At 36.9% G+C, this 21,246-nt stretch overlaps 2 protein-coding genes across 9 annotated transcripts in view; both read right to left on the reverse strand.

Moving 5' to 3' along the window:
* The window catches only part of LOC127790399 (PH, RCC1 and FYVE domains-containing protein 1-like), a 31,975-nt gene extending 15,924 nt beyond the window's left edge, over positions 1 to 16,051 (reverse strand). Inside the window, exons 1-9 of one of the 7 annotated variants that reach the window (XM_052319904.1) lie at positions 15,686 to 16,051; positions 15,353 to 15,407; positions 14,865 to 15,020; positions 13,562 to 13,648; positions 10,527 to 10,616; positions 8,583 to 8,663; positions 7,414 to 7,602; positions 5,188 to 7,278; positions 3,614 to 3,760 (exon numbers count right to left, since the gene is read on the reverse strand). In XM_052319904.1, coding sequence (XP_052175864.1) covers positions 3,614 to 3,760; positions 5,188 to 7,278; positions 7,414 to 7,602; positions 8,583 to 8,663; positions 10,527 to 10,616; positions 13,562 to 13,648; positions 14,865 to 14,912 — 2,733 coding nt within the window. In that variant the 5' untranslated portion in view covers positions 14,913 to 15,020; positions 15,353 to 15,407; positions 15,686 to 16,051. Of the gene's footprint in view, positions 1 to 3,613; positions 3,761 to 5,187; positions 7,279 to 7,413; positions 7,603 to 7,970; positions 8,201 to 8,582; positions 8,664 to 10,526; positions 10,617 to 13,561; positions 13,649 to 14,864; positions 15,021 to 15,345; positions 15,517 to 15,685 lie in introns of those variants that run through there. The other 6 variants (XM_052319907.1, XM_052319903.1, XM_052319906.1 and 3 more) reach the window with 6 other exon arrangements.
* A 1,002-nt stretch (positions 16,052 to 17,053) lies between these two features.
* On the reverse strand, positions 17,054 to 21,106 carry LOC127790401 (HVA22-like protein a). 2 transcript variants are annotated; one of them, XM_052319910.1, is made up of 5 exons: positions 20,884 to 21,104; positions 20,481 to 20,507; positions 19,819 to 19,941; positions 17,690 to 17,957; positions 17,054 to 17,335 (listed from the first exon to the last, which is right to left on the reverse strand). In XM_052319910.1, exons 1-5 carry the CDS (start codon positions 20,943 to 20,945, stop codon positions 17,270 to 17,272), a joined length of 546 nt encoding a protein of 181 aa, XP_052175870.1. In that variant the 5' UTR covers positions 20,946 to 21,104; the 3' UTR covers positions 17,054 to 17,269. The 2 variants fall into 2 exon arrangements, with proteins under 2 accessions (XP_052175870.1, XP_052175871.1); XM_052319911.1 differs by lacking the exon at positions 20,481 to 20,507 and having other exon boundaries at positions 20,884 to 21,106.
* Positions 21,107 to 21,246: the final 140 nt, after the last annotated feature.

The following is a 21,246-nucleotide window of genomic DNA, read 5'->3' on the forward strand; positions in this document are numbered from 1 at the left end:
TTTTGCACGTTCCAAACTTATCATCCAACTTAATTTTTGTCCATCAACTCACTAAAACCTTAATTGTCGTGTCATTTTCTCTCCTCATGCATGTGAGTTTCAGGAAATGGACACCTGGAGGATGATTGGTGCTGCTGAGGAAAGAAATGGGTTGTATGTTCTAACGAGGAAGACTTTGCTGCCTAGTGGACTGAGCCTAAGCTAGCTTGTACATCTCAGTTTCACCCAACTCTTAGTCAAATATCTGCTGGGACATCCACCTTTTCAATTGTTGGAATCTATGTTTCCTGAATTATTTAAGTACTTCTAGTTCTTTGCATTGTGATGTATGTGAACTCTCCAAGCATCATAGGGTTTCTTATCCTATTAGCAATAAATTGTCTTCACACATTTATGCCTTAATACATTCTGATGTTTGGGGGCCATTTAGAATCCCCAATTGTTCTGAGACTAGATGGTTCATCTCTTTTATCAATGATTGCACTCGAATAACTTGGGTATTTCTTCTAAAGGACAAGGCTGCTATCAGTATAGTTTTACTCAATGATTTTGACTCAATTTGGCACTCCCATTCAGAAAATTAGGATTGATAATGCGAGGGATTATTTCAATCAGTCTTTGCATAAATTTTTCCAAGAAAAAGGGGTTATTCATGAGTCTTCCTGCATCAACACTCCACAACAAAATGGAGTGTCTGAGAGAAAGATGAGACACCTCTTGAATGTCACTAGATCTCTCCTACATCATCATCATATCCCTAAGAATTTCGGGAGGGAAGCAGTCGTTACAGCAGCCTATCTAATTAATAGAGTTCCTTCCAAAATTCTAGGTCATCTAAGTCCTTTCTAGTGTCTTTCCTCACACTTTCTTGATCTCAATCAGCATACATCTCTTCCCCTTCGAGTCTTTGGTTGTGTAGCCTTTGTCCACATTCCTAAGTAAAATCGAGACAAGCTGGATCCTAGGGCCCCTAGATGTCTCTTCCTTGGCTATTCTCCTATCCAAAAAGGTTATAAGTGTTATCATCCTCCTATTAAAAGATTCCTTGGTTCGAAGGATGTCACATTTGTTGAATCTCAATCCTTTTTTGGCCCCTCAGTCCTTGGTCCCCAAGGGGAGACTCAATGGATAGGTGACTAAGGCTCATCCTTCCCTAGTCTAGAATTAATTCCTCCTGAGACAGCTACACCTATTGTTTCTATAGAAATAGATCCTATTCCTGGCCATTGTGATCAAAATTCTACCAATCAAAACAACCTTGATCAAGTAGGTAAGTCTTAGGCATCAACCCTAATCAACTTTAAAGGCTCTCCCTTTGTGTATCACAAAAGACAACAACCCATTTCTCAAGCCCAACAAGGATCAACATTTGATTCCCAGCCAGGTACTGAAGCTATTTCTCCCTTAATTCCTGTTCCTTCTAATCCTGATCCTGTTTCTTCTAACCTGGATGATTTGGACATGCCTATTGCTCTTAGAAAAGGGGTTAGACGTTGCACTCAACATCCTCTAGCCCACTATATATCCTATCACAAGCTGTCCCAAACACTTAAAAGCTTCCTGACTTCTCTAGATACCATTGTCATCCCTAAGTCAGTAGATGAGGCCTTAAAGGATTAGAAATGGAAGTTGGCTATGCAGGAGGAAATGAAAGCATTAGAGAAAAATAACACATGGGATCTAGTGCCAAGACCAAAGGGGGTAGTTTAAGTGGGATGAAAATGGGTTTTCAACTTAAAATACAATGCAGATGGGACTTTGGAGAGGTACAAGACTCGTTTAGTGGCTAAGGGCTACACCTAGACGTATGGGATTGAATATTTGGAGACTTTTGCTCCGCTAGCTAAGATGACCACTGTGTGGATTATCTTATCCCTAGCAGTTCACTATGGATGGAGATAACAATAGATAGATGTGAAGAATGCATTTCTTCATAGTGATCTAGAAGAAGAAGTGTTTATGGAGTAGCCACTGAAATTCAAAGAAGGAAGAGAAGATGAAGTATGCAAACTTAAAAAGGCCCTTTATGTCCTTAAACAATCACTGAGAGCTTGGTTTGATAGGTTCTCCAAAGCTATGAGGTTGATGGGCTACCAACAGAGTAGGGGAGATCACACTCTCTTCTTTAAACACTCAATGAAAGGAAAGGTAACTGCACTCCTAGTATACGTGGATGACATCATTGTGATAGAAAATGACATTGAAGAACAGAGGGTACTAAAAAATCAGTTGGCTCAGAATTTTGAGATTAAAGACTTGGGATCACTCAAATATTTTTTTGGGAATAGAAGTTGCCTACTCCAAAGTAGGTATATTTCTATCCCAACATAAGTATATATTGGATCTCTTGAAGGAGACTAGTTTGTTAGGAGCAAAAGGAATGGCTACTCTAATGGAACCTAATATCAGGTTAGGAGAAGAAACCAGCAGCCCACTAGTAGACAAAGGGAGGTATCAAAGGCAGGTAGGCCGGCTGGTTTACTTGTCACACACCCAGCCAAATATTGCCTATGCGATGAGCTTGGTGAGACAATTTATGCATAGTCCTACTGAAAATCATATGCATGCTATGAGAAGGATATTATGCTACCTGAAAACTACCCTAGGCAAAGGAATTTTATTCAAAATAAGTGATTTTTTAGATGTACAAGGCTATACAGATGTTGATTATGCAGGATCATTGGTGGATAGGAAGTTTACTACTAGATATTGTATGTTTCTAGGTGGAAATTAGTCTCGTGGCAAAGTAAGAAGCAAAGCATAGTGGCAAGATCAAGTGCGAAAGCCGAATTCAGGGCTATGGCACTCGACTTATGTGAATTGCTATGGCTACGGATTGTCCTAGAAGACCTAAAGATAGCTGTTAGTGAGCCAATGAGGTTATTTTGTGATAACCAATTAGCAATAAGCATTGTTCATAATCTTGTGCAGCATGACAGGACTAAGCACATTGCAATTGACCGGCATTTTGTAAAGGAAAAGCTTGAGAAAGGTATAATTCAAATATCCTATGTTCCATCTGAGAAACATGTAGCTGATATTCTAACAAAAGGTTTGACAACTAGAAGATTTGGAGACCTAGCATCCAAGCGAGAAATGATGGATATTCATTCACCAACTTGAGAGGGAGTGTTGACATGAGAAAATCAAGAAGAAAAGGAAGGCATCGTTCAAGAAAAAAGGGAAAGGAAAGCAGCGTTCAAAGAGAAAAAGGAAAGAATCCTTTCCCACATCTGCTTCCATCATTCTGTTAGAAGTTTCTAAAAATCTTCTAAATCTTGTTCTTTTGGATAGTTTCCTAATCTCAAATTAGGATACTTTCCTAAATGTATTTTATGGTATTCTTCTCTGTTGTAATATTTCCTAAAGCTGTAAATATTCTACCCTATAACTAGGGCTGTTCGTGAATAAGATTATTAAGCTTTTTGTCTAAAGTTTACAGTGTCAACTTCCAAGTTTGCAGTTACAAAGCAGATAGTGATCTTTTTAAATAAGTATAGAGGAAAGAAAACAAAAAAGCAAATACTTATTGTGAAACTTCCAACATCATCGACTATGAAAGCTTAAAAGTTTACACAAAGACACATTTATTAAGCCACCATTTCTCTCTCACCTGCCTGCTTAAGGATTTAATTACTTCCTTTGCAGCTTTATTTTTGTCTGCTTCTTCCATAGCTAATTGAATTGCCTCTTTCAACTGCCTTGTTGTTCTTTCAAGTTCTGCTTCTAGAAGTTGAGATTTTAGAGTCAGATCCTCCACCTGCAGGCATAAAAAAAGTTAACATGAGGGTGTAGATTGTTCTTTCAATTCATTTGAGTTGAAAGCATGTGTTTAACATACAGAAAGAGAATTGCTAGGAAGAATTTAATCATATACGCTAATTTTAATAATTGGCCATCTAGTAGTCATGCTGCATGTGCAGCTAATGTGGGTGCCACAGTAATAATATGATAAATGATAGCACTGCCATGAAATTCAACATGATGTCTTTACACCTATTCGGTTCTTTTGGGTTGGTTCAGCAACTAAAAGTATCAGGTCTCTGATTAGGAGAACTGAAAAATACAGTCATGCAAAGCTATCCAAAATAAGGATGCAACAGTCTTCATAAAACATGATCAAATTGAAACAGGAATACTTGTTACTTTTAAACCGTTTCTGGATGAAGTTTATTCAGTTTTGAAAGGAAGTGGAAAACTAGGGGAAATAGGATAGTATAGTTTTCCATAAAAAATTAGGTTATCTAAAATAAGATAAGTACTTAGATAACGGCTTAAAAATATGGCTTTTGGAGAACACGTTTTTTTTTTTTCAAGAATAACATGTGTTCTTTTTTTTTCCCCTTAGGAAAAACATGGTGTTTTAATTGAGGCTTGGAAGTGTCAAAGGAATGTCACTATGCCTAGGTCAGTAAAACTGTTCATCAACTTCATTTTTAGTGCCTACAATACAAATTCAACAACACAAGTCTTAATTCCACTAGGTGGGGTCAGACTACATAAATTCTAGACATCAATCCAGCTCCATCCATGATTATTGCTTCTGTAAGGCCATACTATATCTCATGTCATTCTTAAGGGTTTCCTATGAAATTTTCTTTTGTTTTCTGTCTTTTTTTCTTCCATTTCATCCACTCACCTCATGTGTGCTTATCAATCCTTTTCTCACATGTCTAAATTATCTTAATCACATCTCTTGCATCTCATCTTTAATTGGCACCATTCCAACCTTATTACATATAATCCCATTTATTTTTTTGACTTTTCTTGTATAGCTGCGCATCCACCATCGCGTTCTAATCTTAGATACACTCATATTCTACAGATGTTGGTACTTAATTGCCCAACATTTTGAACCACACAACAAAGATAGTATTATAGTTGTCTAATAAAACTTTCTTTTAGCTTTAAAGGGATTTTACAATCACATAAAATGTGGGATGCATTTATCCACTTTAACCATGTTGGCTTGGTTTATGAGTAGCATTCTCCATAATCTCCCAAAGAGAAGTTAATTGAAGTTTGCCTAGGGAGTACAAAAGTGAAGCCCAAAGTACAAGTTCACTGAAATTACAAGTTCAACATTCATATTATTCTTGATGGGCTATAATGACCCTATAACAATTCAGACATGCACATGCGATAGCAATTCAAAATTATCTGCTTCAGCAATTATGGTCAACTTACCTGTGAGCTTAATATCGCTATTTCTTCCTTCAGGCCATCATTTTTTTTATTTGAATCTGCAATAATAACTTCAGAATATGAAGTAGCAGAAAATGCTGATGCAAGTGACACTGAATGAGGAGGGCTTGAATTTGCAGAGACTGGAGATGCTGCTCTAGCATACAGGCTTGAAACAGGAAAAGAAGGTACTGGTATGTTTGATGTATAAAAGCTTCCAGTCTTTACATTTCCAGCGCTAACTGGAGAAGTATGACCACTTGAGTCAGATTTTCTATTCTGCTTGGAATTTTGGTAACTAGTTCGTCTGAATGAATCAAATGAGGAGAGCCTATAAAGTAGTCTCTGTGGTTTAGAATCGAAGGAATCCTTCTCTTCTACCTCACTGGAATTCCGAGGTATATCTCCACTTGGTATTCTGGGTATTCTAGGAATGGATCCCGAATCCATGGTTATATTTATCTTTGTAAAGCATTCGTCACACACACGATACGGCTTTTTCATATTTGGAGCCAATGAAGCCTTTAGAGATTTTTGACTAGTACACGCTTTACAAAAAACTAGCCCACAGTTGTAGCAATTATGACGCTTTCGTCTGAAATTGAATGAATTGCGGCAACCAAAACATACAGAACTACCAGCATGATAGACCCACTTGTAAAGACAAATGGCAACAGTGAAATTAGATCCACAAACTACATTCTTTACTCTCTTGTCTCTTAGAGCTTCAACAAGTGTGGGAGTGTTTCTGTTACCATTGTCCCCATGACCTAATTGACCATTTGCTCCCTTTCCCCAAGTATATACCTCAGATTTTGAGCTCAAAACTGCAACATGATGAGAACCACATGATATCTCCTCGATGAAATTGTTACTGATTTTGCCTTCTACACATGTAGGAAGCTTACCAGCATTTCCAGGATATCCAAGTTGTCCAAAATCAGCAGCACCCATTGTATATACTTGTCCCGAGGTTGTAAGAGCAATAGTGATGCTATGACCACAAGCCACTTGACAGAAGTTGGTGTCACACAAAGACACTACACAAGATGGAATAATCCTAGGCTCTGTATCACCATGTCCAAGTTGGCCTTTATCACCACTACCCCAGGTAAATAGCTTTTTAGTTGAGCTACCTGAACTTTCTGGTTCAACAATAGCCTCCACAACTGCAGCAGTGTGCCAAAAACCACATGACACCTTCAAGGTCCGTAGTCCTTCAAGAGTTTTAACTACTCGTGGCACACTTGAACTACTGTGATCTCCATGACCTAGGGCACCAAATGTTCCATCTCCAAAGGTAAACAACTGACCTACCATTGTAACAGCAGCTGTGTGCCAAGGTCCACAAGAGATAGATGATACATGGATACCTTGCATTGGACCACAAACTTTTCTAGGAATCCAGAAACCTACATCATTCCCATGCCCCAGAAAACCAAAATTGTGTGCGCCATCACCCCAAGTATAAAGATCTCCAGATTGTGTAACAGCACAGGTATGATATTCTCCACATGCTACTGATACAGTGTTTAATCCACAAAGAGCGCTAATAAGTTTTGGGTAAGAAATATCAACTTCTACTCCATGACCAAGCCTCCCACCGAAACCCTCTCCCCAACTGAAGACCTCCCCCTCCTTGGTAAGTAACACAGCATGTTTACTTCCACAAGCAATATCTTGGGCATCAAGGGTTGCTGCTGATTCCAAAGGCTTGGGCAAAAGTGCATCTGTTCGGACAGCAGTTGATTTTCCAACTCTATGCACACCTCCACCAAGCAGCCCAACACAAATTCCTTCCCCCCATATAAAAACATCACCTGGAGCTTCCACATCAAGAGAAGATCCATGGCTTGATGAGCTTATGCCACTGGACAAACTGATTCTAAGGTTATCTGCGGATCTCCGCTCATCTGGATTGTCTAAACCACCAGACGATGGGGAACTGAGAGAATTGGCAGTAAAATCTGTCTGAGAGCAATGCTTTTCAGCAGCATTATATGTTGGAGTATCAGAATATACTGTCCCCGGTAATTTCTTTGGTGGACTGCCAAAAGGAACCACTTTTTGAATTGTTTCAGCAGCCCCTTGATCCTATCATAATAAGAGCATGCAACTGGCATGAGCCAGTATCTTACTAAAAAGAAGTAAGCAAAGAAATAGAAGAATTTAAAGATATTAAATGTGGAGTTGCATAATTTGATTCCATTAGAATCATATCAAGCAAACCTTGTAAACTAAGTCACTACTGCTACTTGAGAAAACTGATGGCGAGGTTCTTCCTGTACAGGCACTTGAGCTATCAGAGGACTCACTGTTGCTTCTGGCATGACTACTCAATTTTTGATAGTGACCTGGTGAGGTTAATGCTCTGAGGGCAACGAACCAGATTTCAGCTTCATCCTTATCTTTGCAAATCTGCCCATTTTCCACTCATTAATGGCAACCAGTACATAATAATCAGATTACCCTACAACACAGATATAAGATTGTAGCTCAAGCTGAAAATGTTTCAAACGCATTATGCATAATATAAAGGAGAACAACGGCTATATCAGATTTCAGTTTGAAGTTCAAAAATGAAAAAACCAGTAATTCTCTTTAACTGATCTTTCTAACTCATATCGTTACTTCACATTTCTATAAATAAGTGATTTGAGGAGTGTTAAAGAAGCTTTCAGCATCAGCCTGTGCACCAAGAGCTTTACTCTCCTTTTACCACTTAATACAAATTATCTGACAAAAGATACAAATCAAATCAATTTATTAATATCTAAGTTACCCACCATCACATCATAAAACTGGTGAAGAGAAGAGCTTTCTTTTTCCCCTTTTACATATGTGCAGATCAATAAAAGCCTTTCTTTTCCGAACTTCATGGAATTTGATAGCTTCAATGTCAAAATTGTGAATTGCAGGAACTATAAGCCAACAAGAGGATCCTTTTTACTACAGCTTGACTTTGTTGCCACAGGAAAGCTTCTAAGTGTATCCCCAAATAATCCATGACACAAGTTCTAATTTCTTGTGGATCTTTAGGATTGTGATTTTGCCTTTACTTGTCCTCCAAACCTGCATTTTCATTTTATACCCCTATTATGCAACCAAATAGTTTGCCCATAAAACACATATAAGTCTTTTATGAAAGTGTTCCCACAATTTCAGGCCAGACTGGAAATTGAAATGAACTTTGTCCATTTCCAGTGATATTATTTTGACATAATTGGCCAACATATTGCCAATGTATCACCTTATATAGTCAAGCCCAAGCTTAGATAATGAATGTTCCATCTTTATAGGAAAATGAGATAAAGTGGAAAATTTTAGTTAAAGTACAGACAATAGCAAATGGTTCACAAGAAATGTATGATGCCCTAAAAGGCATATGGTCAACCTACCAAATCCAATGACCTATTGCCATACACAAGAGAAAATGACTGGTATTCCTTCTCAGGTCGTGGATACCGTTGAAATATTGCCTGCAAAAACAAGTAATGTCCCAACTTGTATCAGGTTATGCAGGAGTGCTAAAAATGAGGTTTACTACCAGGAACCTTAGCATGTTATAACAATGCTATTGAAGAACTGTATCTCATCTTTTTCATTATTTTTAAAATTACACCATTAGAAAAAAGACAAGCTATAAGAAGTGGATGCTTTTGGATGTAGTCAGTCAATCGTTTACAGCTGTAAGAGGGCCATTTTCTGTTGTGGCCTTGTATTAAAAAGATCATGTTAACACATTCTCATTGAAATGCCTTGCTAAAGAAAAAAACATTCTCAGAGAAAATCTTCAGAATTAGTCAACAAGAACATTACCCTTTAATTGCAAAGATCAAGGGCACATGTCAACTAAGGATTTTAGTGTTGTTTCCACTGATTTAGATGCAATATAGTAATCAATTAAGTAGCACCATGATGCCAATGAGAGTAATGACTACCAAATAAGCATCAAATGTGATGCCCATGGAAAAGAGAAATACAAGCATTATATAATGATGTCAATCCAAACTAAAATAGGGCTTCAAAGCTTCAGAAGTTAAAACTTCTGTTATTCCAGATCAGCCCTTTGTTTATTAGGATACTGTGGAAGGTGATCAAATAGATGCCTGACCCAAAACAAAATGAAGGAGAAAAATTAGTTTATTTCATTAATTTTGCTGGGTACTCCTTGAGGCTGATAGCATTTACAAAACATAAATGGTGGTGGTTGAGCCCCATTTATTATCCAGCACCTGTCTGGCTTTGTTATTATCCATCAATAGGTACGCTTTATTTTAATAATTTTTTTTCTCATTTCAGAATGTCAATAGTAATGCCAAGTTGTCTGGATATAATCAATTAAAACTGGACCTGCTGATTTTGAAGCAACTGTCAAGAACAACAAATCATTCTTTGGCTGTTATGGAAGAGTTGGAATATTCTAATGCAAAACCAAGGAATTAATTTACTCCAACTCCTTTCTTTCCTTAATTTTAGCACCTTCACCCAACTATATGGTATTATGGAAAAGAAATGACGACTGCCAGTTGGAACTGCATTTTAAGTTCAGTTAAAGGAAGGACCCAATTATATTGTAATCCAATATGTAAGTAAGCAAATGAATGGATATTTGTCCAGAATCTATTTTTTTTTTTTTTTTCTGTTTTGGTTTGTTTGGGCACAAAAGTACGTGGTGTGTGTGTGTGTGTGTTGGGAGTAAAAGAGGGAAAGCCTTTGTAGTAACATTATAGTTGCTCCTTTATGATTGAAAGGTCATGGGTTCGTGCTAACAGCCTCTTCACAAAGTAAGGGTAAATGCTACATACAAAAATAACTCTCCTCTGACCCTCACCAAGTTAGGGAGCCTTGTGCATTGGGTATGTCCTTTTTAGTTTAGAGTAAAAGTAGTATAAAATGTGATATTGGCCCTCTCCCTAACAACTTGAGCTTTTGAATGAGTTAGTGACTAAAATAATATGCGATCAAATCAGGAAAATGTTGTGTTCGATCCTCACCACAGCCCAATGTTTCAATAGTTGCATATATTTGGCCTAATTATGCAATAAAGTCTGGCCACATGTGATGGGACATGTTGAAAGTATAAATAGAATAAAAAGTGAAATTACCCCTGTTTCTAATAACTTAAAATTTCTAGATGCACGCATACTTACCAATTTAATAACATATACATAATTTCATTTTCCTTTACCTCAAGAAATCCTTCCCAAAATGGATGATAAGGTTATGGATGACAATGTTGACAATCAAATCTTAGGACTCAAAGTACAAAATTGTGAAATTACATAACACAGAAAAGGGAAATACTAGCAGAAAGAAAGCCCATAGTAGTGCAAACTTACAGTACGCTGGCCAGGTATAATTCTTGAAACCTGACTCAATTTGAGCTGTTTCTCAGTTTTGCCATCATACCATATCAATACTGTTTCGTCCTGAAACTCAAAATATAGAAAACATGAGCTAATTGAATAGGGTAACAAAGGATTCATCATATTTACATAGGTTGGGAAACCACGATCTGAGCTTGGTTTAGTTTCTAAAACAGTTTTGGTCTCCTTATACTATAACTAGTATGGTTATACTACAATTTGGTGAGCATGGAAAAGATAAACAAAGAATCAATAACTTGGGAGCCTCCCATTCACATTAAAAATGTGCAACAGGAAGAAATATTCAGATAATAGTTTTTCTAGTTAGGTCCCTTTAAGTGCAAATTCTTGACATGGCTGGTTGGTAACATGAAATTCCTAGTTCCAGTCCTTGCTTTTTATTTAAATAACTTTTTGAAGGAATTAATCATTTTCAAAATCATATATTTTTCCTTATAACTGGAGAGTTCTTTCCTGCAGCAGGGGACCTGATGACCAATGTGACAAATGATTACCAAACTTTCCCTTTTTGTCTATTACAAAGAAAAAAATTTCAAGTTTATATTGCCTCAGCAATCAAGTTCAGGGAATTGGCAAACATTTTATGAGATTTGGAATTCTGAGTGGCTTCCTTCAAGCCACCTTGGCACCATTTTGTTGGTCCTAGAGGGTGCTTGCATCCATCAGGGAACCCACATTGAAGTAGAATAGGAAAGCATTCACCCACTGACCATGGACAGACTTCCAACCCTCAAAACTTCTATAAAGCTTCCATAATAAACCCATTGAACCTTTGTACAAAATACCTAATTCATAGCATCACGAAACACCTGATAATCCAAATTGACCGTGGCAGCATAACATTGTCCAGAGCAAAAGCAAATGCTGAAGGTGCTCTCAACCCAGTCAGGAAAAAACATGAGTTATTTCTTGTCAATAAAGGATAACCAGACACTTCGACAGTTCGATAAAGCTTCATTCAGAATGTAGTAGAGTTTTAGTGGTTGAAAAAACCTCTCCAAATGAAGGTCCTGATTTTCAATTCAAGAGCATGACATATTTATCCCCAAGTTAGTACATCAACAAATCTGATCCACCAAGGATATGGTCTTCCAATGATTTTGAGGTTGTATAAAAAGTTTAGAAAGGAGGAGTTTAGAGGACATGATAATGCCTAACAGTCTTACAACTATGTCCAAAGTAAAGGATAACTATAGGCTTTTCATTCAATTATGAAAACATAGTTTTATACAGGCATGAGATTGATGCTTCCAGTAACTACACTTTTACTCTGGCATGGATGCTATAAAGGGTCAAATACAACAACATATCAAGCCTTAATCATACTAGATGGGGCGGGCTACATGGATTCTAGCTCGCTAATCATCTCTATGGTTGTATCTTCTATAAGTTGATTATAATGGATACCATGCCTAAGAGTTTCCCACCAAGTTTTTCTTGGACTTCCTCTACCTCTTCTGCTAAAACTTCTTCCATTCCATCCACTCTCCCCATAGAACCAACTATAAGTCTTTTTCTCACAAAATCAAACCATCTCAATCTTGTCTCACACATCTTGTCTTCAATAGGAGCCACTCCAACCTTTTGACGACTAACCTTATTGCTAATTCTATCCTTTCTTGTACAGACGCAAATCTACTATAACATCCTCATTTTTGTTATGCTCTCATTTTGCACGTTGGTGGTTTACTACAAATATCCCATACAACAAAGTTGGTCTTATAAAACATTCCTTCTGATAAAAAATTTCTTTTAGCTTTAATGGGATTTTACAATCTCATAAATTACAAATGCACTTCTCTATTTTAACCATCTTGCCTTATTTTGACTAACATCCTCAATAATCTCCCTATCTTTTTGGTTGGACAATTGATCTAAGATATCTAAACTAACTTTTCTTGGAATGACTCCATAACATCACACTTCTATTTCTAATAAACTTACATTCCATATATTTGGTTCAGATGTTAGGAGGCGTTATCATCAGCAATCACCACCCCTAGATCAGTTAATAGGTGTCAACTTGAGAAAAAAATATCACTCTTAGTTGCCAAAAACAATATCCAAACACCCCATATCCATTAATTGAAAGCCAAACAATGTCAGATCAAGGAAAAACTTGGGGAGTTTTGGTTGAGAGGGGAAAAGAAAAAAGAAAATTTCTTTAATATCATTTGCAAAGAAGATAAAAATAATTATTTTTTTAACAAAAAGGACCGTAGGAAGAGAAAAATAATGGAGAAACAGTTGTACTAAAATAGTTTCTCTCCAACCCTACACCTGTATTGATATTATCTACTATTTCATAAAGGGATAGATTACATCAAAATTCTAGCAAAATTTTAAGGAAAGATTACAGCAAAATTATAGCTATCAATTATCACAGTTACAGTTATCAATCTTCACAAGATATAGCTATCAATCATCACAAGATTACAGCTATTGACAGAGGCACACTACTTTACTCTTATCATGATTATCACTCAGCCAAATTACTGAAATATTAGTCCAACTATCAAAAGATTGTCAAATATTAACGTAATACATATGAATACCATAATTAATGTGTCAAGTTGCCACGCTTAGGGCTTGATCCAAAAGATAGCTTATTAATGTCAGCTTGATCTCATAATGCTCAAAGTAGTCTCCTCCTTTTGTGTGTGTGTGTGTGTGTGTGTGTGTTGCCAGGGGGGGGGGGGGGGGGGGGGGGAGAGAGATCAAGACCAGTTTGAGTGGCCTGATGAGTCTGATTCTAGTCTTGCTAGTTCTCTTTTTCTCCAACTAGACAGAGATCCTCCTGGTGTATACATCTAATCCGTAGCAATTCAACTTTTGACTCAAGCACCATTACATAAAGGATAACAACTCAACCATCCATTATGATATGAAATACAGCAATTTGAACATCTCAAATACAAATCATGCAACCAACAAACGTGCAAGAAAGAAATATAGAAGTGATCCATATATGATAGTAATAAACTTACATTAGAGAGCCGGAACGGACAGAACTTTGGCTTCCCTCTACGTCCATATTTTAGCAGATATGCCCCTCTTTTTAGGGCTGCAATAGCCTTAAAAATAACATGTAGAGCAGCTTACAAGATGACTTACAGGCAACTTAGTAAAAGATTGTAGCATATCAAAGTACCTTAACTGAAAATGAACCATGTATCAAAAAGATTAAAATATTTGAAGATAGATAACTAAAAGCTCAAGAAGAACATAAAGTTAAAAAAAAAAAAAACCTTTGATATGCATATATCCAGGTTTCATCTTTGAATAAGATGGACAATTTTTATGTTCATATCTTGGGTTGTGGTGACATAGAAATTTATTCTAAGGGTTTCTAAGGATTTTTGGTTGTGACGCCCAAAAAGCCTTTTTTTCTTTTAAATTCATACTTCGGAGCAAATCGAACATTTGGACTCCTTAATATGAGTTACAAATTAATTTAGATCCGATCCATGAAACTGAGTGTGCACACAATGACCCTGCCTTCATAAACTAAACCAAGCACAAGAGTTTAGGTGGAAAGGCGAGGCTGCTAGCGGTAAACCTCCCTAAGCATCGCTTAGGAGAATAATCTCTAGTGAATATGGGGAAAATAAATAATGGAAATGGAAAGTCAAGCGAATGAAGGTTTTCAAAGCAAGATGTAATTCTTAGTTGGCGAAAGGGCTTTATGGGAAATATTTTTTAAAAAGGGGGTTTTTTTTTTAAAAAAAAATCCCCAAATTATGTCATGGAAACAAGCTCTAAAGAGAGAGGTGTTTCATTTGGTATCAGAGCAAACCTAAAGGAAAATTTTGCTAGACAAGTAAAGTAACTAGAGAGATGTCAAAGTTTTTGCAGAAATTGCATTTGGATTATGTAATTTTTATTTTAAACTTCTAATATAGGTATTTGTTTGTTTGATGAAAGGACCATGGCACAAGTTGGATAACATAGATATTTAAATTCTTGTCTGCAATGATATTGACTTTGTTAGCCTCACTAGCATAGGCACAAGTTGTCAAGCTCAATGCATGTCAATGCCATTTTCAGTTCTCTCCTACTAACAGCTCTACCTAATTTCAATGCATGCCACTTGCAGAACCCCTTTGCTGAATCTTTCTAATTTTCTGAGGGATGATGAAGCAACATTTTCTTGTTCAAATAGGTTCTATGGTTTTTAAAAATCAAAAGCTGTCCCCATTCAACTAGCTATCAAAGGAACTTCAGGTAAGGAACAAAAAGCAAAATAATCATATGCACTGACAATATAAAACAAGAAAGACGTAATCTCACCTGCTCTACATTCCTCTCGCCAAGACTAGCCCTCTGTACAGTAGCCATTCATGCTGCAATATCAAGTGTGGTTCCTGTGTAGTGTACAACTCATTTGGACAAAACCGAAGCTCTAGTAGATGACAAAACAGGGTCAAAGTTTTCCATACAAAACACCTGAATGCAAATTCAGCAATAAAGATAGATATAATTCCAATAAAAACATCAAAAGTTCTAGTAATCCTGAGTCCTGACTGCAAATTCAGCAGTATAGACAGAAATACATATGCAATAATAACATTAGAAAGTTTTAGCATTCTCTGCTTGGCTCTAAATAGGACAGAGCCAGAAGCAGAAAATTTTGAAATATCATTTTGCAACAGTATCTCAGCACTTCCTCTCTTTCCCTAACCTTCAACCTATGCTAACAGCTGTAGAGTCAATTAAACTTCATGCAAACCATAAACTTAAAATGATTAAGAATTCGCTAAAAGAACTCTACCAAATACCTCTATCTTCAAATTTATGTTCCTCAAGTGCATCAGAATCACGCTCGATCACAACCTACAAGAAAACGATCGCGTGCTTCGTAATTCGCTTCTGTTAAGTCAATCGTGTCACCACGGAGAAAAAAGAAATTTCAATCAATGACTTCCAGTTACGCGCGTTAGAACTGAAATAACAAAAACAACGAATTCACAAAACAGCTTCAAAAGCATAAAAAGCTAGGGTTTGACACGACGAAGATCGATCACATTCAGAGCGCTACATCTTCACAAACACCAAAATTGATGGAAACAGAAGCAGGAAACAACGCAATGTTGATCTCGAATCTGGCTTACCTACGAAGACGGTCAAAAATTGACGTTGCAGGCTATCTGTCAGCAATTGTTTCGGACCTGAGGTCGATTGAGCCCCCCGAACCGACGAGGATGAGCCAAACGAAGAACTCAACAGCTCCGAATTCCAAGAGTTACTAGATTAAAATTTGTGCAAAATGCGGTCATCAGAAAGCTCCAGAAAGAGAAACGAACGAACAGAGATGAGAAATATTTCTTAAGCAGTTCTGCGCCCTTCTTCTCTCTCTCTCTCTCTCTCTCTCTCTCGCCCCCCTTCCCTTCCCATTACATGTATGTATGTGCGCGTCGTACTCTCTCTCTCTCTCTCTCTTTCTATGCATACGTAAATGCAATGCATAGATATGTGCGTGTATTGTATTTGTATATTCAATCCGTTCGATGGAACGCTTGCTTTGTTCGGTCGATTCGATTGTGCCAGCCAGCCACGTAAGCAGCCGTGCAGGCTCAGCCAGCGCGCCGCTCAGATTCCCGCCTAAACTCTCCCCCGCCCGCTGTGACATTTCTGTGGGTTTTATCTTCTATGTGATAAACAATAATAATAGGATAATACTAATTAATTTCTTAAAATAATGATTAAACACTAACACATTCATATTTTTTAAATATTTAAATAATTTTATTAATTAATTATTATACCTCAACCATTAGATCTCTTATAAAGAATAATAATTTGAGGTAAGTTAAGCTAGTAATTCGAGAATTAATTGAATTTGAGTATTAATTTAAATTTTTTATTTTAAAAATCTATTAGATTGTCACTAAAATGATAGATTATTTCAAGAGATTAACACATTTTAAATATATGGTTTATAAGACTCAAATTAACTTTTAAAGTGGCCCGAACTCTTGATTTGAAAATATATTTTGTTTCTAATATGAATAGTCACTTTTAATAAATAAGTTGAGGTGTAAAGGTCAAAAAATTAGTATTATATTTTAATATAAAAATTTAAAGCCTCGCATTATTGTCTTATAAATTTATGCACACTAACTCGCACACATAGAATATGTAAAATTTCACCTAAAGGTTGACAATGTGATCTTCAAAATAGTTCACTTAATGTTTCAATAATTTAAATGTTGAATAAACTCACATTTCTTCCCACTCAAACACCAATTGATTGAAATAAACTCAACCGTGACACCCTCCTATCTTAAACTCATAAACCATAAGATGAATGATCACTTAAGCAACCGCTAATTAAAGAACCAAACTTGAACTTGAGACCTTCCACTGTGAAGCGAACTCCCACCTTTGGTGGTCAAGTGCTTGGCTTGTATTCAATTCGATTACAAGGCAATTGGCTTCCATGAGGTTCTCATCTTTGTGATGGAAACACAAGAACAGGGTGCATAATCAACAGTTTTAATGCTTTCAACTAGTGAAGATCAAGTGTAATGTAGTAGATGGAAAAGCTACCTATCCATTAGAAAGTGCAAAGACAAGTAGCCATAATTACATGTAATCACAAAAGACGCACTAATCCAGATAACAAAATGTAAACAACGCATAAATCACGAAGAAGATTACTCCCAACCAAAACAGAAGGGACCAAACTTCTCGACTCAATATCTGTAGACCTGGTCGTAGAAAGTGTAATGGCTGCTCCCAGACCCAGGTTCCCGATCACCCTGTAGAGGCAAGAGAAATGATATCAACCAAGTAGGAATTGTGTATTGCTTTGAATGAACTAGATGTCTTTTGTATTCGTATAGTGCTGTTTATAGAGAGAGTTATTCGGATGATAAACATATACAAGAGTATAATCGAGAGCTGAACTCAAAATATCCTAAGGTGAGATAAGCCCAGTTCAAATTTGATTTGATTCGATTGTTATCTAAAAACAGAAAGCATGATACGTTCTGCAACACCAATGCAACAAATAGATGGTATAGAACATTAAGCAGTGCACCAACATAACTAACGCGGCAAATGAATATAGATCAGGTTGCTGAAACAGAATGTGTCGTGGTAATTGGAAAGACCTTATTGATGAGTTTCTCAAGTGCTTCAGGGCCATTTTCATCGATGTATTTCTGTGCAGCAGTTAGAATGTCATCCCGCTTGCTGAAGGTGTCCTTCTTCCTCCAGATATACCGGATGTTAACAGTCCGTGGGTTAAGATAGTTAACAGTCTGTGGGTTAAGAAAGAATGGCCTTACGAAATGCTCGTAAACATATGCAGCACCACTGAAGTATGGTATGACCAACCAGCAGGTTGCTATCAGCTTTGCATAAGACCAGAAAGGGATCCTGCCATGACAAAAGAAAGCAGAGAATGGAGGATTTCCACATTTCTTGCAGATGAAATATGAATGAAATTAACATAAAATATTTGGACTACGTGATCATAAAAATGCCTATTATGCCAATCACGTCCTGATATCATAAATATTATTGCCTGAACAGTTTCTATTCAACTGTGTGGATGAGCAACATAACAATACAATGATAAGGAGGATTTCAGGACAAATGATCAAAAAATTATTAAGCGGCATAGGGTCTGTTGTTTAGACTAACAAACTCGTCAAGCTCTAAATGATTCAACTTGTGCCAAAGCAACATACTAGTTACTAGTATGACGAGTGGGTGCCAAAGCTCACTACAGGATCTTTATGTTCACCATCAAAAACTTGTTAAGGATTAAGCTGTAACATGGTTCTATTATAAGGCCCAAAAGGAGAACTAAATTTGGCTTGCCGAGTCAATCAAGAAAGATTTTGGATTCAATTTGTCAGCTACATCTGCATTCTAGAACTTGTTGATCAATCTGATATGCTTGAACTTTGAGGGTAATTAGTTCTAAAGCCATAATTCAAGTTTGATAACTGTCAACTCAAGCAAAGTCAAACCCTTAACTTTTTTGGCCAGCCATGGATATCATTCAGTTTGCAGCTTATTTAGTGTCAAACATTCTAATATATCATGCCATCATGTTTTTCCCTTGCAGCCTCATCCAAGTCTTGGCCTTCAATTTGTTCTAGGAATTGAATCTCTTCAGTGTGTGGATGCACTAGTTGATTTTCACTAGACGTGTTAATTAACGTCCTAAAATTTTATATAGGCTAAAATGATATAATAAGAAAGACCCTAGAAGGTGGGGTTGCAGTACCAGCCCTAGTATCGCGAATTGGGTTGAATATCCCAATTTGCGGGTCAAAAGTGACCCAGGCCACTCTGTGTTGCGAACTGGATTGCCAAAAATGGCAAACCAGATTTTCAGCTTGACTTTTGAAAGGTTTATTTTAGCATGATTTGTCATTGATGGTCCTTTTTTATCAATATGGAAGCATACTCACATAGATCGAAGAGAAGTGAGCCAGCCAGTGGTGGTCGGAAGTTCGTCAAACATGTCACATGTCGGCAACATTCTGTGAGTGACTCCCACACCCCAGTAAACAGGCTGCCTGTGTGGGCACGTGGACTTGATCTCCAACGACCTGCTTTAATTGGCAGTGTGCAGAGGCAGGCGACCCACCTCCGGCGACTATTTTGATGTTCTTGCAATCATTTGTTTGGCTTCTCGCTGTCACAGATTGTGCGAGAAGCTGTATATTATTTATTTTTTTAGGTAAGTATGGGGGCAGTGTATTCTGCGAGTGAGAAGGGTTGTTTCCCAATGCTCTTAATGTTTTGTTTTTGTTGTTTTCCAGTGACTTTCTTTTACAATTCTTGCTATCCTTTTGCTATTTTTCAATTACTACAATTAGATTGAATTAATATTGACTAATACATTGAAGAACTCAATGACTACAGCATTGACAAAGAGGATAAATATCAGCAGGATTATTTTAAAATATTAAGAAAAGTATTAAATTTTATTAAAAATTATAAGATACATTAATTTAATTAGTATAAATTTAATAACGACCCTAGTTAATGTTCAAAACATACCACAACCCCATATAGCATACTGACTAAGCCTTATTATACTAAGTCACATACCTCGACACACAACCCCTATCGAACTGCAATCCTGGAAACTAAGAGAAAGACAATGGGCAAGTTGTGCTACTGTGTGGCTTTGAGAACAAAGCAAACTCTACTTAACTACTGCTAGTTTCTGCAGCCCAGAAAAGAAAAGAGAAACATTGAAACAAAAGCAATGGATTACCATTCAATTAGTTTGGCAAAAGTAAGCTCAAAGAGAGTGATCATAGAATAAAGGATCCAGTAAGTAAGCCATTGCCTATCGTCTTCCGGAGACTTGGACTCAATTGCCTTAACTGAGGCATACCTGTCAAGAAAACATTAACAGTTTGAACTTAGATAAGCAGAACAACTCTCCCTTCCCAAAACTGGAACAAAGTCCTACTTGTTCCGTTTCATTGGCTAGTCTCGAATGAATAAAAAAACCAAAATGCCCTTTTAAGTTCACATAGAAAAACATCTGATGTAAAATTTTGCCACATTGTTCTTCAACATGGATTTGTACCATCAATGAGACTTTTAGAAGTCAATTGACCCTAAACCCTAACTTGGTTAGGACAAGATGCAGTTGATGATGTCCTTATTTGTTCACACAAAAAGGGATTTCCAGAAACTCTAGAAGCAACATTTTCATGGTTTCTAAAACTGGCATCTTATTTCCCAAAAATTTTCAAGAAACAGTTCAGGAATAATTTATCAAGCACAATAGCTACAATTGCATAATTTTTAAATTTGCTCTTCAAAACTACACTAAATAAAATACAAATCTGAAATTGGGCATCTGGGTTGGCAAATTCATCACAGAAAAATAGAAAACCAACAATGGAAAAGAAGGACCCAACTTACAGAGGAAAAACAAGACTAACCACTGGCCTGCAGAAAAGCAAACACGAGCGAATCAATGAGACAGCAAGAAATAACACCATCCCCACATAATTAATTTAAATGAAAAAAACTACCAAAAAACAGTCTCCTATCAGCGTGTTTTTTACTTTCTGGAATCAAGTTTATATAATTAAAAGCCACATATTTGAAACGGAACAATGCCCATATTGACACAAAACTCTCCCCAAAAAATGGTAAAACATCTACCAAAACAATAATGACCCATCTGGGCGTTCTTCCTAAAAGTCACAGATTTGAGAAAACACATAGAAGAGCGAGACCCAGATTGAGAGAAGCATCGATATCGAATCTCCCTCTCAATTTGGCGGTTAAGTAGGCAGGAAAGAAGAGAAAGAGGGGATACCCTGCAAGAACATCGAAGTTCTTGGCCACAACCTTGAGGAAGCTTCCAGTTCCAGATCCCATCCCTTATTCTGTCTGATCTGAGAGTATTCTTTGACAGAAACACGAAGAACGGAAGACGACGATGAGACTGACAGTTCTGTTCGCCTGAGTTGGTTTTGGAAAGTGGGGTACGGAGACGAGGATGCGTAATGTGTGGTGAAGACGGGTGTGGATTGTGATGGCTTCCAAAATAATTTATTCGCTGAGCAGTGTGGTCCCGCATTTTGCTTGACAAACGGAAATGTTGAATATAAGACTATTATTTATTTAGATATTTATTTAGATATTTATTAATATATTATATATTTATATTAATATAATA

The sequence above is a fragment of the Diospyros lotus genome, chromosome 14, assembly GCF_014633365.1.
Source record: "Diospyros lotus cultivar Yz01 chromosome 14, ASM1463336v1, whole genome shotgun sequence".
In the NCBI taxonomy this organism is placed as follows: Eukaryota; Viridiplantae; Streptophyta; class Magnoliopsida; order Ericales; family Ebenaceae; genus Diospyros; species Diospyros lotus.